The sequence below is a fragment of the Bubalus bubalis genome, chromosome 7 (genome assembly GCF_019923935.1).
Source record: "Bubalus bubalis isolate 160015118507 breed Murrah chromosome 7, NDDB_SH_1, whole genome shotgun sequence".
Lineage (NCBI taxonomy): Eukaryota > Metazoa > Chordata > Mammalia > Artiodactyla > Bovidae > Bubalus > Bubalus bubalis.
This window is the reverse complement of record NC_059163.1, coordinates 101,767,125-101,785,334: the sequence shown is the minus strand read 5'-3', so window position 1 is coordinate 101,785,334 and position 18,210 is coordinate 101,767,125. Positions and strand designations below refer to the sequence as shown.

The window sequence follows — 18,210 nt, the reverse complement described above, 5'->3', positions numbered from 1 at the left end:
ATAAAATCAGCAAGTTTCCAATACTGATCTGATCAATTTTTGCCTATATTGAGAATTATACTGCATTTTCAGAGCCCAAAAGCATTTGTGGAAGCTATAGAAAAACAAGCCAAAAATTACATGTTTATTGCACCAGCACTCAGCAAGTGGGATGAACTGCATTTTGACAAACTCTTTAGTATTTCTGAAGCTATAATATTACAAACCACTGAGAAAATAGAATAATTAGTTTTCACACTACGCTGATTTTTATATCAAAGGTACCACTTATATTTATTAAAAAAGTGAACAAAAACATCTTCATGGGATGTGTTCAATTAACTTCAAAGATGAATTATATTTGTTTCCTAAAATAATTTCCCATGGGAATGTGATACATAAATCACGCTGTTTTCATTAGAAATGATCTACGCTTTCTATATAAAACAGTCTCAGTACCTGTTATGTTCAGCCTACAAGTGTTATATTTATACTATGTATTGTTTAATCTATTATTCACTTAAACATTGATTTTAATTAAAATTATGCTTTAAATTTCAATTGTTTTATTAAAATTTTTAAATCATTTTTACTTACTATAGAACAGTGTATGTTCATATAGAGAAAGCAAAAATTGAAAAGCAAAACAAAATCTTTCATGAGCCTAAGGTTGTTTAATCACATATTATTTTCCAAGTAAGCTCTTCACTGATAACACTTTTTAAACTGATGCAGAACCCACAATGAACTCCCGTTCTTCCTTTTTTCTCATTTTTCTCCATAGCATGTATAACCATCTTGTATTCTTTCTTTTCCTTCCCTCATTTATCAACCTATTGATCTATTTATTCATTTATTTATTAAATGTCTCGCTCCTAAAGTTTTGCTCCATGAAACAATGTTTACATCTTGTTCACTGCTCTATCACAAGTCCCTGGAACAGTGCTTAATATGTAAGAGGCTCTCGGTACATATTTTTTGAATGACTGATCAAATTAATCCTATCCTGTTATCAGGTTTAAATGATATATACCATTTTAAAATTTTTCATAGGACTCTATTCAGCTTATACACCAGAATTACCTATTTTCTTTCATTTAATATATTTAAAACTTTTCATTTTTAGTATTCTTGGATGAATATACTTGATGTGTAAAACTTAAGGCATATTATCAATTACTTCATAGAGGACTCACAGAAGTAGAATGTTAGGGTTAAATGGGATGTATATTTGAAACATTCTGCCAGCTTGTTCTTTAGAATCACTGACATCAACTTATACTTCCACTGTGATACAAGAGTCCCCAAATTTCCACATTCTCAATGTTTTCATTCATTTTCTTTTTAAATTTGCTGAGTATTTTCCTCCTCCAAAGGTCCAAAAATAGGTTAAATATGAGAGAAAAAATAATGTTTAATTCTCTTTACACTTAACAATTTTACTTTACCTGAACTGGATTAATCACAAAGCCATTTACATATCCCTGAATTAAAACGTGGTGTGTAAGAGTAGATTGCTTTATAATGTGATACACCTCATTTAATAACTTCCTCATTAAACGATTCAAATGTGTTTTTATTGGTTACACAACATTTAATGGTATACAGTATACTGACTGCAACTATACTACTTCTCCCTTTAATTTAGACTAATGAAAATGAGTTTTATCCTTCTTGAATAACTTCAAAGAAAAGACTTCATTTGAATAAAACAAAATCACTTCCATAGTGTTAATAAAAGTTCTAAAATAATTTGAAATAAATACACAGCTATAGAATGTTCAGTGACTGAATGTCCTGTAAGTTTGTGAGTCCCAAGAATACTATTCATATGTCAACCAAACTCATATTATGTCATTTATCAATCTCAGTTCTTACCACTTTTACCTACAAATATCAGACAGTAATAAATTTTTAACTTGCCTATTATTCTATTATAGGTACATGTTCTTTAAGTTTTGTAAGGCAAAGCACTCAATTCTTCTTGCCAATGTCATGACTCAAGGAAGAAACATGAATATCAGGCTCTATAAATTAACTCAGTCTTATAGTTTCAAATGTATACAAATACACATATACAGTAACAGAAAATAATTTTATCTGGCTCATAAATAATTTGACATAAAACCCAAATGGCTCTTATCACTGGTATTAAGGTAAAACAATTACTAAGATTTAAATGACAAATATTAGGGATTAAAAAAAACCCACTCTTTTTCTAAGAAGATATGATAAGAAAGAATATCATTCATAGGATAAACGTTGACACAAAACATATAACCAACAGAATTACTATCATTGTACCTTTTGATCATATACCAATAATTTAAAACAAAAGCCTAAAGACTTAACATACTAGTTGTCCCCAACAAAAGTTAAATGGTATTAAGAACTATAAATATAAATGGGCTATTCTCATTATAGAATTAAGAATTGCTTGTCATATTGGTCAATAAAAAATCTAGCCTAAACAAAAATCAACAAAATAAGATGAACCTATTCAGAGAGTTGATACACACCGGACTTATTTTCCTAGATTAAATCAATGTAACAGGACAAACAGAAGTTAATCTTCAATTACCAAAACAAGGTATGGATATTAATTGAATTGGCCCTGGTCACCTATTAAATATATGTAAGAGACATATTTTGGACTACATATTTTAAGATTAAGTTCAAAAAAAATGAATCATTCTATAATATTACAGTATCTACATGTGTCAGAGGAAATCAAATTTCATAATCATGGCATCAGGTAATAGCTTCAGAAATGCATATATTTTTTCGAATGTGTTGATTATAGAGGCATGTGGGATATCTGCTATCATTTATTTGAATTATAGGCTACTTTAAGATGCAGGATGGCAAACTTAATGAAGTATTGGCTTATTGTGATAAACTCTTTTCATTTAGTTACCTAGCTAATCTACAGTTGTATAGTGGCGTTGACAGCCCATGTGTCTTTACTTCCAAATAATAACTGTCTTCATAATGAAGATATTTCCCTATCCCAAATTCTTTCAGAAGCTATTGCTGGCTTGGCACTAAGAAGAAACATGCTTCATATTATAATAAGATTTTATACTTCTAGGAGATTCAAATATTCTGAAAATGACTTTGAAGTATAGTTTTATTAATCTTTCATATTCTCATGAGAGTCAAGTAGGTGGCAAGTTTTATCTCAATTTTGTAAAATAGAAACTAATGAAACAATTAGTTTACTTGCCTGAGGCTAAATATTGAAGTAATGAAAAGTCATATTCCAATTCTGGAACTTAACTCAAACTCTTACTATGCATTCTATCTATAATACATTTTATGGAGATGAGAGTAAAAGCAAAGGAAAAAAATCTTCAGAAAATATGAAAACCAATCTAATCTACTTTAAGGGACTCTGGAATAGACATCTGTTACTTGATTGATTGTTCTTGGTCTTGGTGACAGTGATGATACCTCGACTTCAAAGAATTAATTTCCCTAAAACATTTCTGGGTGACCATATATTGAGTGTGGTTATGGACACAGTAAAGGTAATTGAATTCTACTGATATTTCCAACAAAGCTAAAACCTGACAAAATATACAATGGCACAATAACTCAAAAGGTGAAAAAGAAACTAAGGAAAGCTAAATTTGGACTTCAAATGGACCTGTAAGTTGGTAATATACCTGATTCTTGAAAGTGAAAAATAAAGCAAGCCTCTATGGATTTCAGGGTTCCCCAAGTATTCTTATTTGTTTGACCCATCATATTCTCCTGCTTTGATTTTTCTTTAAAATCTCTTAATTTTCTCTATTCTATTTCATTTTTTTCTTTTTATAGTCTCATAAAGATTCATTACAATAGTTTGATTATTTACTGGCAATACATTTGTAAATTACTGTTGAAAACTCATGTTCTTATTCTTTATCTAGCACTCTGGTGTGAAACAGACTTACCAATTCATTTTCATTACCAAGAAAAGCTATTTCATTATATTTTAGTACAAAAGTGTAATTACTAGTAGCTGAACTAATTGCAATTCTAAAAATCAAAATTCCTTTTGGTATTTCAAGCCCTGATAAAAAACATTTAGCTTTTAAATAGTTGCTTTCTTAATACTTGAGGAAAATTTAAATAATTCCATGAGACTGGCATGATATGTATAAGATATATACCTTGTATATGACTGATTTTCCAAATCAGTAGTTATTTCTCCTCTAATAATATAGCATATTTAGAGTTTGTTTTTTTCTCTAATAGGAGATGACTTATTAGCTGTAGTAAAATTAGTAAAATTGTCTTTGGAAAAATTAAAAGACATAAAATTCCAAACAAACCGTACAGTTGAAAAAAATCTAACATCTTTCACTAAATAAGCAGATTTAGGTTGGTTTTTTTTTTTTTTTTTTTTTGTCCTGCAAACTTAAAAGAGACATGGTAAATATAACATATATTTACAATTATCTATTTTAATAAGGGAACCTTAGATTTTTTTCCTCATATCTTTAAAAGGACAATCTTTACTTACCTGGCCCATCATCCACTTTGTCCAGGCACCTAGGTGTTGTGCTAAGAAAGGAGGCATGTTTTATTCTAGCCACAAAAGTACGAGGCGGCATGTATTTATGTTGAATTTGAGACATCTCATATGATTTTTGAACATCATAGGCACCTGGTGCTGGAACACCCTGAAACAGATTTCAATGAACCAGCATAAACATACAGGAAATTTCCAGAAAGATATAGCATAGATGTTCACACTACAAAATGGCATACGTAGAAAAATACAAAACTTTTACTTCATTATTAAAAATAGAAATTTAAAAGAGTATCCCTAAATTATCCTCTCCTAAATGAAGTATAAACTGACTCACAAAAAATTAACATGAACAGAATCATGAAGTACAGATTCACATTCTTAAAAAATTAGTCTTCATAATATAGTTGTTGTTGTTGTTTAGTCGCTAAATCGTGTCTGACTCTGCAATCCCATGGACCGTAGATCACCAAGCTCCTCATCCATGGGATTCACCAGGCAAGAATACTGGACTTGTCATGTGTTGTCATGGCCTTCTCCATAGGATCTTCTCAACCCAGGGATCCAACTCACATCTCCTGCATTGCATGCGAATTCTTTACCACTGAGCCACTGGAAAGCCCTTCATAATATACATCAAGCTCTAATTTTCAAATTTCACAATAAAAATCAAATTTTTTATAGAAATGAGAAAGCTGATTATTTATTTTTTTAAGGCGCAAAACTATTCCTGCTTTACCATCCTATGTGAGCATATTTAACTTATCCTACAAATGAGACTGCTTATTTCATTTTAATAGATTTCAATTAGGTTAAAAGGCTTCCCCCTTTCATCACTTATGGCTCTTAACATGCTCTACAGTTATATTAACATTTTTAATCAACATAAACCACATGGATATTAATAACTGTAATAATAATTCGAATCTAAACAAAATAAAAATATTATATATTTGTTACACAATTAATGCCTACAAACCATTAGCTAATTACCTCAATGAAAACTTTTAAAACTCATTTTCTTCAAATAATTTCAAAAAATAATGTTTTATATATAACAAATCTGTTCATCTGTTTTATGTACAAAGACAATATTTTTTAAGTTTTAATAATTTTCGGGCAGGCAGGAGACTTGTCTTGTGGCTAAGGGTGGAGGTTCTAGCACTAGACCTTTTTGGTTCCAAATATCTGCTTCTTACTTGCTGTAGGACCCTAACCAAGCTACTTAACCTCTGTAATTCCCAGTGTCTTCATCTGTAAGTGGGAAAACTACAGAACTTATATTCTATGTCATTGAGTTGCTGTGAGGTTTAAATCAGTTAAAACAAATACTTAGATTGGTCCCTGAACCTACAAACGGGTTAGCTAATCTTACTATTCCCTGGTGGTTCAGATGGTAAAGAATCTGCCAGCAATGCAGGAGACCTGGGTTCAATCCCTGGATAGGGAAGATCTCCTGGAGAAGGGAATGTCTACCTACTCCAGTACTGTTGCCTGGAGAATTCCATGGACAGAGGAACCTGGCAGGCTACAGTCCATGAGGTTGCAAACAGTTGGACATGACTGAATATCTAATATACAACCTTACTATTCTGCAGCTGCTGCTGCTAAGTCGCTTCAGTCGTGTCCGACTCTGTGCGACCCCATAGATGGCAGCCCACCAGGCTCCCCCGTCCCTGGGGTTCTCCAGGCAAGAACACTGGAGTGGGTTGCCATTTCCTTCTCCAATGCATGAAGGTGAAAAGTGAAAATGAAGTCACTCAGTCACGTCCAACTCTTCGCGACCCCATGGACTGCAGCCTACCAGGCTCCTCTGTCCATGGGATTTTCCAGGCAAGAGTACTGGAGTGGGGTGCCATTGCCTTCTCCGCCTTACTATTCTACAAAAAGCTAATTTCAATGTAGAAAACAAGACTGAACAATCAAAGTATAGGCAAACAGAAAAGAGTTTTTTTAATGTTTCAAATAAGTCAAACACATTTGGATACTGAGAAAGCATACTTTTGAAGTCCATCTAGGAGCCATACTTTATAAAACGTACTTTCTTTGATCCTTAAATCCCTATGATCATCATCTTCATGCACAAGCCCACAGTATGATCTCCCACTTCCAAAGAATCACTAAATAAGGTAAAAGCATGGATCATGACTGGTGGAGGAGATTCTTACATGCAATTTCATATTTTTGGTGTAAATACTATGTCAAACACAAATTCCACAATCTATAAGTCAACTGGGAAATGTCAATTACTGTTTCTGTCTTGTCTACACTAGGAGTATATTTAGTAAAAGTAGGCTGAGGATAAATGGTAGTAAAATAGCTCCAAAGATGACTTTTGGATCTTTCAGGACTGCCTCTGTGGTATGTGAATGGAAAGCATAAAAGAGCACAAACACACAAAGAAACCATTCATATACAAAGTACTCAGAGTATTTAGGAAAACTTTACAAAGATCTTGATTATACTACCCATTTTCATTTTCTTATCAAAAGCTGTTCAGTTCAGGTCAGTCACTCAGTCGTGTCCGACTGTTTGTGACCCCATGGACCACAGCATGCCAGGCCTCTCTGTCCATAACCAAACTCCCAGAGTTTACTCAAACTCATGTCCATTGAGTCAGTGATTCCATCCAACCATCTCATCCTCTGTCGTCCACTTCTCCCCCTTCCATCAATGCTTCCTAGCATCAGGGTCTTTTCCAATGAGTCGGTTCTTTGCATCAGGTGGCCAAAGTACTGGAACTTCAGCTTTAGCATCAGTCCTTCCAATGAATATTCAGGACTGATTTCCTTTAGGATGGACGGGTTGGATCTCCTTGCTGTCCAAAGGACTCTCAAGAATCTTCTCCAACACCACAGTTCAAAAGCATCAATTCTTTGGTGCTCAGCTTTCTTTATAGTTCAACTCTCACATCCATACATGACTACTGGAAAAACCATAGCTTTGACTAGACAGACTTTTGCTGGCACGTAATGTCTCTGCTTTTTAATATGCTGTCTAGGTTGGTCATAGCTTTTCTTCCAAGGAGCAAGCATCTTTTAATTTCATGGCTGCAGTCACCAACTGTGATGATTTTGGAGCCCAAAAATATAAAGTCTTATTCCCTAATTGTGTCCTTTACTGATGTTTCTAGGCTGTTCTTACTCATCTTCAACTCTCATTTAATCTAAGAGATTAATATGCCAGGCAAATTTTCTAGGCATTCATTAATTAATTCCTAGGATTAGTAAGACAAATCTGAAAGCCTGTCTAAGACCAATAATGGAGAGGGTGAGATGTATGGAAACAGTAACATGGAAATTTACATTACTATATGCAAAATAGATAGCCAATGAGAATTTGCTGTATGGCTCAGGAAACTCAAACATGGGCTCTGCATCAACCTAGAGGGGTGGGATGGGGAGGAAGATGGGAGGGAGTTTCAAAAGGGAGAGGATATATGTATACCTATGGCTGATTCATGTTGAGGTTTGACAGAAAATAGCAAAATTCTGTAAAGCAATTATCCTTCAATAAAAACAAAGTAACTTTTTTAAAAAAAGAGCAACAACACTACCTATATATTGTATTTTATACACCATTTCAGGGGGAAATAGTATGTATACGTAAAATCATCAAATTTCTGTTAGTGATCCTTTATACATCACAGAAAATAGGAAAGGCATTTGATGAGTGGATATAATAGACATTTCTCATGTCTTTTTTTTAACCCAGTATTTGAATCCTGTTCCTGTGTTTGGAATATCCCACATGTTTTTCAGTACAATCTGAGTCCCAGCACAAAAGCTAAAACTACTTGATTCTCATCTTCCTGGTCTAATTTTTAAAACCTAGGACATGAGTTTAAGCCATAAGCTCAAATGCCAGCTTTTCAACTGGCAGTTATTAAAATAAAAAAAAATAGAGAACATTAAAAATTCCATTTTAGAGGTTATTTTATTTTTTTAGCTTAAATAAAGTGAGTTTTTAAAAAAATCTATTCCAGTGATGGCCTTGGCAGTGCTGGCAGTTATGTTCACTTCCCAGAGGCAACAGTGGGAGGACAAACTGAAAGACGCAAATAGAGACTGAGGGAAAACGCCATAAATGTCTGATGAAATACAAGTTATGTCTTAATGCAAATTAAAGTCTAAGGTATTTGACTTCTTCACCTGGAAAGCCAGGGTCCTATCTAAAAATGACATAAATTATAATAGAATTAAAATAATTGATGTATGCAAAATTCTTAGAATGGTATCTATTAAAGCATTAACAAACCAAAACCTCAATTAATTATAGTCAGAAGATCAGAAGAGGGAGCTCTCATACCCTGGGATGATAGTAAAGCCCTACAGGAAGAAATAGCCTCTTCTTTCCTGGCAAGAACTCAGCCAATGAAATACCCTGGACTCTGTTTTCTATAGCCCTCCCAACTTCCTTTTCATCTCTGCAAAAACGTTCTCCTTCCCTAGCCCTGCAGGGACTTGCATGTGACTCACCATGGTTGCAGGGACTTCCCAGGTGGCTCAGTGGTAAACAATCCACCTGAAATGCAGGAGGCACAGGTTTGATCCCTGGATTGGGAAGATCCCCTAGAGGAGGGCATGGCAACCCACTACAGTGTTCTTGCCGGGATAATCCCGGGAAATGGGCCTTGGTAGGCTACAGTCCATAGGATCACAAAGAGTCAGCCACAACTCAAGTGACTGAGCACACACACATACACCATGTTTGCAGACACCAAATTGTCATTCTCTGTTGATCTCAAATAAACACATCTTTGCTAGAGAAACACTCAGCAATCTATTTGTTCAGATCAACATGCTTGATACATAACAAGAACTACAGTTTGTTTTCACTGCCATCATTATTATTAGCATTATTATTTCCATTAGTTGTGAGACTACATGAAACCCTCAGTGATATTTCCATTTCCTGCAGAGAAATACCAATAGGACATTTAAAAGGAAAATTCCTAGCATTTTAAGTCCCAAACAACCAACAAAACAACAAAATTAAAAATTGAAGGCCCTGCATAATTCCCCATGCCCAGAATTCTTAACCACTTAAAATCCTGACTGACCTGAAGCCTCAAACACCAGTTCATTTCAAAAAATTCAATTTTTCCAATCCTTGTTCCCTGCCATTTTGACATGTGAAATTTCATAAACTCTCTAATCTTGGACATATTAAACTGCAGGTATGCTCTGATCTTTAAAAATTCTGATTACCAAATACCAACATTAAATCTTCAGCCCCAGCAAGATATGGAGCATTTAATCACCAAGTTGACTCCTAAGATATAGTACACTATGAACAAAGACTGAACCTGAGTTAGCCTCAGAATGAATTTTCCTTTTACCATGCTATGGTTTACAGATTTGAAGATGTCTTTATTTCACGTTTCATTTTTCAGTGATACTTTTACTGGCTACAGAATTCTTGATTCACTTATATTTCTCCTGGCATTTAACATGTCATTTCACTGATTTGGGGGGCTTCCCTGGTGGTTCAGATGGGAAAGAATCTGCCGTCAGTGCAGGAGACACAGGAGGCACTGGTCCAATCCCTGAACCAGGAAAATCCCCTAGAGAAGGGAATGGCCACCCACTCCAGTATTCTCACCTGGAGAATCCCATGGACAGAGGAGCCTGGCAGGCTACAGTCCATGGGGTCACAAAGAGTTGGACATGACTGAGTGACTAACACTCACTGATTCTGGGCCTCTACTATTTCTGATAAGAGATTCATAATCATATTATTTCCACTGTATGTAGTAAACTATTTTTCACTTTTAAGATGTTCTTTTTGTTTTTGGCTTCCAGCCATTTGACTATGTATGCCTAAGAGCAGATTCTCTTTATAAATATATTTCTTAACAGTTCACCAAACTTCCTGGACTTGTATATTCATGTTTTTCATTAATTCTGGAAAAGCTTTCAGCTATCTTTTCTTCAAACTTTTTTTTGCCCCTTTCTTTCTCAACTCTCCTCCTGAGACTATCATTTCATATATGCTGGAATATGTGACACTGACCCAAAGATTTCTGAAAATTTTCATTTTGTTCAATTTTTTTGTTCAGATTCAATGATTTCTGTTGAGCTATATTTTATTGAGTTCACTAATTTTGTCTTCTGTCATCTCAAATCTGCTATTAAGTCGCATTGGTCAATTTTCATTTACATTTTTGTCCTTTATAATTCTAGAAATCTTTTTTGGTTCTTTTGCTTGCTTGCATGCTTGTTTCTATTTTTTACTGATATTCCCTACTGTCTAACTCAGTATATTTACTTTAATTATCTAAACTGAAATTCCCTTGACCCCAAAAGAGACTGACCCATACTTTCCTGGGAGTGTCCAGGAGTCTCCAGTGGAGGCGTGGGTTGGTGGTGGCCTGCTGCAGGGTTGGGGGCACTGAGTGTAGCAGTATATGCATGGGATCCTCTAAGGAGGACCCATCATATTCCCTGGTGGCTCAGATGGTAAAGCATCTGCCTGCAAGGCAGGAGACCCGGGTTGGATCCCTGGGTTGGGAAGATCCCCTGGAGAAGGAAATGGTAACGTACTCCAGTATTTTTGCCTGGAAAATCCCATAGACTGAGGAGACTGGTAGGCTACAGTCCATGGAGTCGCAAAGAGTCAGACACGACTGAGAAATTTCACTTTCACATTCCTTATCATATTACTCCACCATAGTTTCAATCAGTTCAGTTCAGTCATTCAGTCGTGTCTGAATCCTTGTGACCCCATGAATCGCAGCACTCCAGGCCTCCCTGTCCATCACCAACTCCCGGAGTTCACTCGGACTCACGTCCATCGAGTCAGTGATGCCATCCAGCCATCTCATCCTCTGTCCTCCTCTTCTCCTCCTGACCCCAATCCCTCCCAGCATCAGAGTCTTTTCCAGTGAGTCAACTCTTCATGTGAGGTGGCCAAAGTACTGGACTTTCAGCTTTAGCATCATTCCCTCCAAAGAAATCCCAGGGCTGATCTCCTTCAGAATGGGCAGGTTGCATCTCCTTGCAGTCCAAGGGACTCTAGAGAGTCTTCTCCAATACCACAGTTCTAAAGCATCAATTCTTCGGCCCTCAGCCTTCTTCACAGTCCAATCTCACATCCATACATGACCACAGGAAAAACCATAGCCTTGACTAGACGGACATTTGTTGGCAAAGTAATGTCTCTGCTTTTCAATATGCTATCTAGGTTGGTCATAACTTTCTTCCCAAGAGGTAAGCGTCTTTTAATTTCATGGCTGCAGTCACCATCTGCAGTGATTTTGGAGCCCCAAAAATAAAGTCTGACACTGTTTCCACTGTTTCCCCATCTATTTCCCATGAAGTAATAGGACCAGATGCCATGATCTTCGTTTTCTGAATGTTGAGCTTTAAGCCAACTTTTTCACTCTCCACTTTCACTTTCATCAAGAGGCTTTTGAGTTCCTCTTCACTTTCTGCCATAAGGGTGGTGTCATCTGCATATCTGAGGTTATTGATATTTCTCCTGGCAATCTTGATTCCAGCTTGTGTTTCTTCCAGTCCAGCGTTTCTCATGATGTACTCTGCATATAAGTTAAATAAGCAGGGTGACAATATACAGCCTTGACGTACTCCTTTCCCAATTTGGAACCAGTTTGTTGTTCCATGTCCAGTTCTAACTGTTGCCTCCTGACCTGCATACAGATTTCTCAAGAGGCAGGTCAGGTGGTCTGGTATTCCCATCTCTTTCAGAATATTCCACAGTTTATTGTGATCCACACAGTCAAAGGCTTTGGCATAGTCAATAAAGCAGAAATAGATGTTTTTCTGGAACTCTCTTGCTTTTTCCACGATCCTGAAGATGTTGGCAATTTGATCTCTGGTTCCTCTGCCTTTTCTAAAACCAGCTTGAACATCAGGAAGTTCACGGTTCACGTATTGCTGAAGCCTGGCTTGGAGAACTTTGAGCATTACTTTACTAGTTGTGTGAGATGAGGGCAATTGTGCAGTAGTTTGAGCATTCTTTGGCATTGCCTTTCTTTGGGATTGGAATGAAAATTGACCTTTTCCAGTCCTGTGGCCACTGCTGAGTTTTCCAAATTTGCTGGCATATTGAGGGCAGTGCTTTCATAGAATCATCTTTTAGGATTTGGAATAGCTCAACTGGAATTCCATCACCTCCACTAGCTTTGTTTGTAGTGATGCTTTCTAAGGCCCACTTGACTTCACATTCCAGGATGTCTGGCTCTAAATGAGTGATCACACCATCGTGATTATCTGGGTCATGAAGATATTTTTTGTACAGTTCTTCTGTGTATTCTTGTCACCTCTTCTTGCCACCATAATTTGGTCCCAGGTAAATAACAGGAAAGGAACACAGCCCCACCCATCATCAGAAAATTGGATTACAGATTTTCTGAGCATGGCCCTGCCAATTAGAACAAGGCCCAGTTTCCCTCTCAATCAGTCTCTCCCATCAAAAAGTTTCCATAAGCCTCTTATCCTGCTTAAAGAGGACAGACAGACTGAAAACCACAATCACAGAAAACGAACCAATCTGGTCACATGGACCACAGCATTGTTTAACTCAATGAAACTACGAGCCATGCCCTGTAGGGCAACCCAATACAAACAGGTCATGGGGAGAGTTCTGACAAAATGTGGTCCACTGGAGAAGGCAATGGCAAACCACTTCAGTATTCTTGCCTTGAGAACCCCATGAACACTATGAAAAGGCAAAAAGATAGCACACTGAAAGATGAACTCCCCAGCTCGGTAGGTGCCCAATACGCTACTGGAGATTAGTGGAGAAATAACTACAGAAAGAATGAAGAGACACAGCCAAAGTAAAAACAACACCCAGTTGTGGATATACTGGTGATAGAAGCAAAGTCCGATGCGGTAAAGAGCAATACTGAATAGGAATCTGGAATGTTAGGTCCATGAATCAAGGCAAATTGGAAGCGGTCAAACAGGAGATGGCAATACAGAACGTCGACATTTGAGGAATCAGTGAACTAAAATGGACTAGAATGGGTGAATTTAACTCAGATGACCATGATATCTACTACTGTGGGCAAGAATCCCTTAGAAGAAATGGAGTAGCCAACATAGTCACGAAAAGAGTCTGAAATGCAGCACTTGGAGCCAATCTCAAAAATGACAGAATGATCTCTGTTCGTTTCCAAGGCAAATCATTCAGTATCACAGTAATCCAAGTCTGTGCCCCAACCAGTAATGCTGAAGAAGCTGAAATTGAAAGGGTCTATGAAGACCTACAAGACCTTCTAGAATTAATACCCCAAAAATATGTCCTTTTCATTACAGGGGACTGGAATGCAAAAGTAGGAAGTCAAGAAATACCTGGAGTAACAGGCAAATTTGGCCTTGGAGTACAGAATGAAGCAAGGCAAAGGCTAATAGGGTTTTGTCAAGAGAACACACTGGTCATAGAAAACACCCTCTTCCAACAACACAAGAGAAGATTTTACAAGGGACATCACCGGATGGTCAATATCAAAATCAGACTGATTATATTATTTGCAGCCAAAGATGGAGAAACCTGTACAGTCAGCAAGATCAAGACCAGGAGCTGACTGTGGGTCAGATCATGAGCTCCTTATTGCCAATTCAGACTTAAATTGAAGAAAGTAGGGAAAAACACTAGACCATTCAGATATGACCTAAATCAAAACCCTTATAATTATACAGTGGAAGTGACAAATAGATTCAAGGGATTTTTGATCGGATAGAGTGCCTGAAGATCTATGGACAGAGGTATGTGATATTGTACAGGAGATGGGGATCAAGATCATCGCCAAGAAAAAGAAATGCAAAAAAGAAAAATGGCTGTCTGAGGAGGCCTTACAAATAGCTATGGAAAGAAGAGACGTGAAAAGCAAAGGAGAAAAAGAAAAGATATACCCATTTGAATGTAGAGTTCCAAAGGATAGCAAGGAGAGATAAGAAAGCCTTCCTCAATGATCAATGAAAAGAAACAGAGGAAAACAATAGAATAGGAAAGACTAGAGATCTCTTCAAGAAAATCAGAGACACCGAGGAAACAGTTCATGTAAAGATAGGCACAATAAAGGACAGAAACAGTATGGACCTAACAGAAGCAGAAGATATTAAGAAGAGGTGGCAAAAATACACAGAAGAACTGTACAAAAAATATCTTATTGACCCAGAAAACCATGATGGTGTGATCACTCACTTAGAGCCAGACAGCTGGAATGTGAAGTCAAGTGGGCTTTGGAGAATCACTATGAACAAAGCTAGTGGAGGTGATGGAATTCCAGTTGAGCTGTTTCAAATCCTAAAAGATGATTCTATGAAAGCACTGCCCTCAATATGCCAGCAAATTTGGAAAGCTCAGCAGTGGCCACAGGACTGGAAAAGGTCAATTTTCATTCCAATCCCAAAGAAAGGCAATGCCAAAGAATGCTCAAACTACTGCACAACTGCACTCATCTCACACAACTAGTAAAGTAATGCTCAAAATTCTCAAAGCCAAGCTTCAACAGTACATGAACTGTGAACTTCCAGATGTTCAAGCTGGATTTAGAAAAGGCAGAGGAACCAGAGACCAAATTGCCAACATCCATTGGATCATCGAAAAAGCAAGGGGAGTTCAAGAAAAGCATCTACTTCTACTTTATTGAGTATGCCAAAGCCTTTGACTGTGTGGATCACAATAAACTGTGGAATATTCTGAAAGAGATGGGAATACCAGACCACCTGACTTGCCTCTTGAGAAATCTGTATGCAGGTCAGGAAGCGACAGTTAGAACTGGACATGGAAAAACAGACTGGTTCCAAATAGGAACAGGAGTACATCAAGGCTGCATATTGTCACCCTGCTTATTTAACTTATATGTAGAGTACATCATGCGAATGCTGGGCTGGATGAAGCACAAGCTGGAATCAAGATTGCTGGGAGAAATATCAATAACTTCAGATATGTAGATGATACCACCCTTATGGCAGAATGTAAAGAAGAACTGAAGAGACTCTTGATGAAAATGAGAGGAGAGTGAAAAAGTTGGCTTAATGCTCAGCATTCAGATAACTAAGATCATGGCATCTGGTCCCATCACTTCGTGGCAAATAGATGGGGAAACAGTGGCAAACTTTATTTTCTTGGGCTCCAAATTCACTGCAGATGGTGACTGCAGCCATGAAATTAAAGGACACTTACTCCTTGAAAGAAATTCATGACCAACCCAGATAGCATATTAAAAAGCAGAAACATAACTTTGCCAACAAAGGTCCATCTAGTCAAGGCTATGGTTTTCCCAGTAGTCATGTATGGATATGAGAGTTGGACTATAAGGAAAACTGAGTGCTGAAGAATTGATGCTTTTGAACCGTGGTGTTGGAGAAGACTCTTGAGAGTCCCTTGGACTGCAAGGAGATCCAACCAGTCCATCGTAAAGGAAATCAGTCCTGAATATTCACTGGAAGGACTGATACTGAAGCTGAAACTCCAGTACTTTGGCCACGTGATGCAAAGAACGGACTCATTTGAAAAGACCCTGATGCAGGGAAACACTGATGGCAAGAGGAGATGGGGATGACAGAGGATGAGATGGTTGCCTGGCATCACTGAATCAATGGACATGAATTTGAGTAAACTCCGGGAGTTGGTGATGGACAGGGAGGCCTGGAATGCTTCAGTCCATTGGGCTGCAAAGAGTCAGACACGACTGAGCAACTGTACTGAACTGAAGTTCCCTTGAGTCTTTGAATATATTTATGATAGCTACTTTTAAGTCTTCATCTGTTAAATACAATGTTTAATCTTACCAAAGTGTCTCAACTGTTTTCTCCCTCTGAGTTTGAAAAATACTTATCTAATATTTACATATCTAATAAGTTTTGGCTGAAAAACATATATTTTAGATAATACCTTAACTCTGGATTCCATTTTTCTACAGTAAGGACCATTGTATTGTTGTCCTAAGTTTTCAAATTTATTTAAAAAATTTTTTATTACTTCAAGAACATGCAGAAATATCCTTATCTACATTGTTTATACTTGTTGTTTTTGCCTTTTCTCCTTTAGTCCTAATCAGTAAAATACAAGGTGATCAACTCTATTCTGTCTTTTAAAGATAGATGTATACAGACAATAAGTTACCTTTGTTTTTAAATTTGTCTGCTTTTCCCTGTAGTTATGCCAATATTATTGTATATATTAGTGGAGCTGTGATAAAAATTTTTTAATTATCATATTATTCTTGCAAATTAAATTTTTAAGATGTTAAGCTTATCTCTAAATTGCAATTTGTCTTAACATGTTTGATTTGTAATTAAAGTTGCTATTCAAGCATTTCCACCAATGAGTAGGTTTTGATAAGCCATCATTACTTTTTAAAAATGGTAAAATGTTAAAATTATAATTTTAAAAATATAAGAAGTCTGTGGAAGCACACTTAATTTTATGTACTAAATTCAAAAATGTGGAAAGCCCTTCTAATGTGGTTTACATTACAAGCTGCTTTCTCCTATATGGGCATTTACCAAATCAAGGCAAGAGCTAAAGATTAGGTTTTTCATAGGCAGCCAGGTTATTCTACCGGAAAGAGGAACTAGTGGAGCTTTCAAAGGACACAAAGTCTATCATAAGGGACTAAAGATCAGGAGAGAACAAATACACTATGGTTCTTTACAATGGACTATTTGCTGAGTGCTGGAGCAAGCAAAAGAACAGAAGTCTGGGCTAAAGAGACAGAATAAAATGTGCAGCCTCCTGATGCGTAGGAGCCAAAGTCACACTATTGTATGGGCTGGCAACAAATAAAAGCGTCTTTCTCAAGATATTTGCCAAGTTTTGAACCCAAACAGCATAGGAAGCTAAAGAGTAAGCTTAAAATTTGTAAACGGTAGGACTTGCAGGGAGGAAAAATGAGACCCTCAGGAAGGGCAACATGAATAGGGGCAGAGCCACAGAGGCAGAGTGGAATTTCAGTCTTGCCTTGCTTAGGAGACAAACTCTGACCAGCAGGTTGAGTCCACAGTGATACACAACAGCTCTAAGAATGATAGCTAGGTAACAAATTCACACACATTACAAGAGTTAACATTCTAGGCAATTAGACACGAACTATTTCTTGCAAGATATAAAACAAATGTTCTTCCATTTTCGCTTTCTGTAAGGTATATATGTATACACATATACCACACGCACACACACAAAGCTAGGCAAAATAATAAATCACTAATCAACTATGATTTGGGCTAAAATTAACTTTATGTTTTGGGGCAACTTGTTCTAGCTGTTATTTCTAGCTAGGTATATTCTGGTCTAAAATTCTGGTCTAAAATTCTAAAATTCTATTTTAAAATTTCAAATATATAATTATTAAGAACTCACTTAGGGGTGCTTTTATGATTAAGCTTGTCATATTAGTGAAGTGTGTTAAGAAAATTTCAAGGATACTTTAAATCAAAGCATCAAATCAAAATCTTTAATCAAATATATACAGTGAAAATTTTATAGACCATATAAATGTAGTGAAGTTTGCCTGAATATGCAGAAAACTTTGATTAAAGCAATTTACCAATATGTTTATCCAAGTTATTTCATTTTGGCTTTATAGAGAAGAAAGGCATTTCAGATGATAATCAAATTATCTTTGTTCTGTATATTGTAAATTATAATTACAAACATGTTACCCCTGCCTTTTTTCAGCATTCCTAATATTCACCATTCTAAACATACACTTCTTTAAATATATGACTTAGAAAGGA

General features: G+C 36.5%; 1 protein-coding gene across 10 annotated transcripts in view; it reads right to left on the bottom strand.

Annotated features, from left to right (window-relative positions):
* STPG2 (sperm tail PG-rich repeat containing 2) overlaps positions 1-18,210 on the bottom strand; it is a 620,311-nt gene that overhangs the window by 369,451 nt on the left and 232,650 nt on the right. For all 10 annotated transcript variants that reach the window (XM_044946202.2, XM_044946197.2, XM_044946200.2 and 7 more), the window contains exon 11: positions 4,490-4,649. In XM_044946202.2, the coding sequence (XP_044802137.2) occupies positions 4,490-4,649 (160 nt within the window). The remainder of the gene's footprint in view (positions 1-4,489; positions 4,650-18,210) is intronic.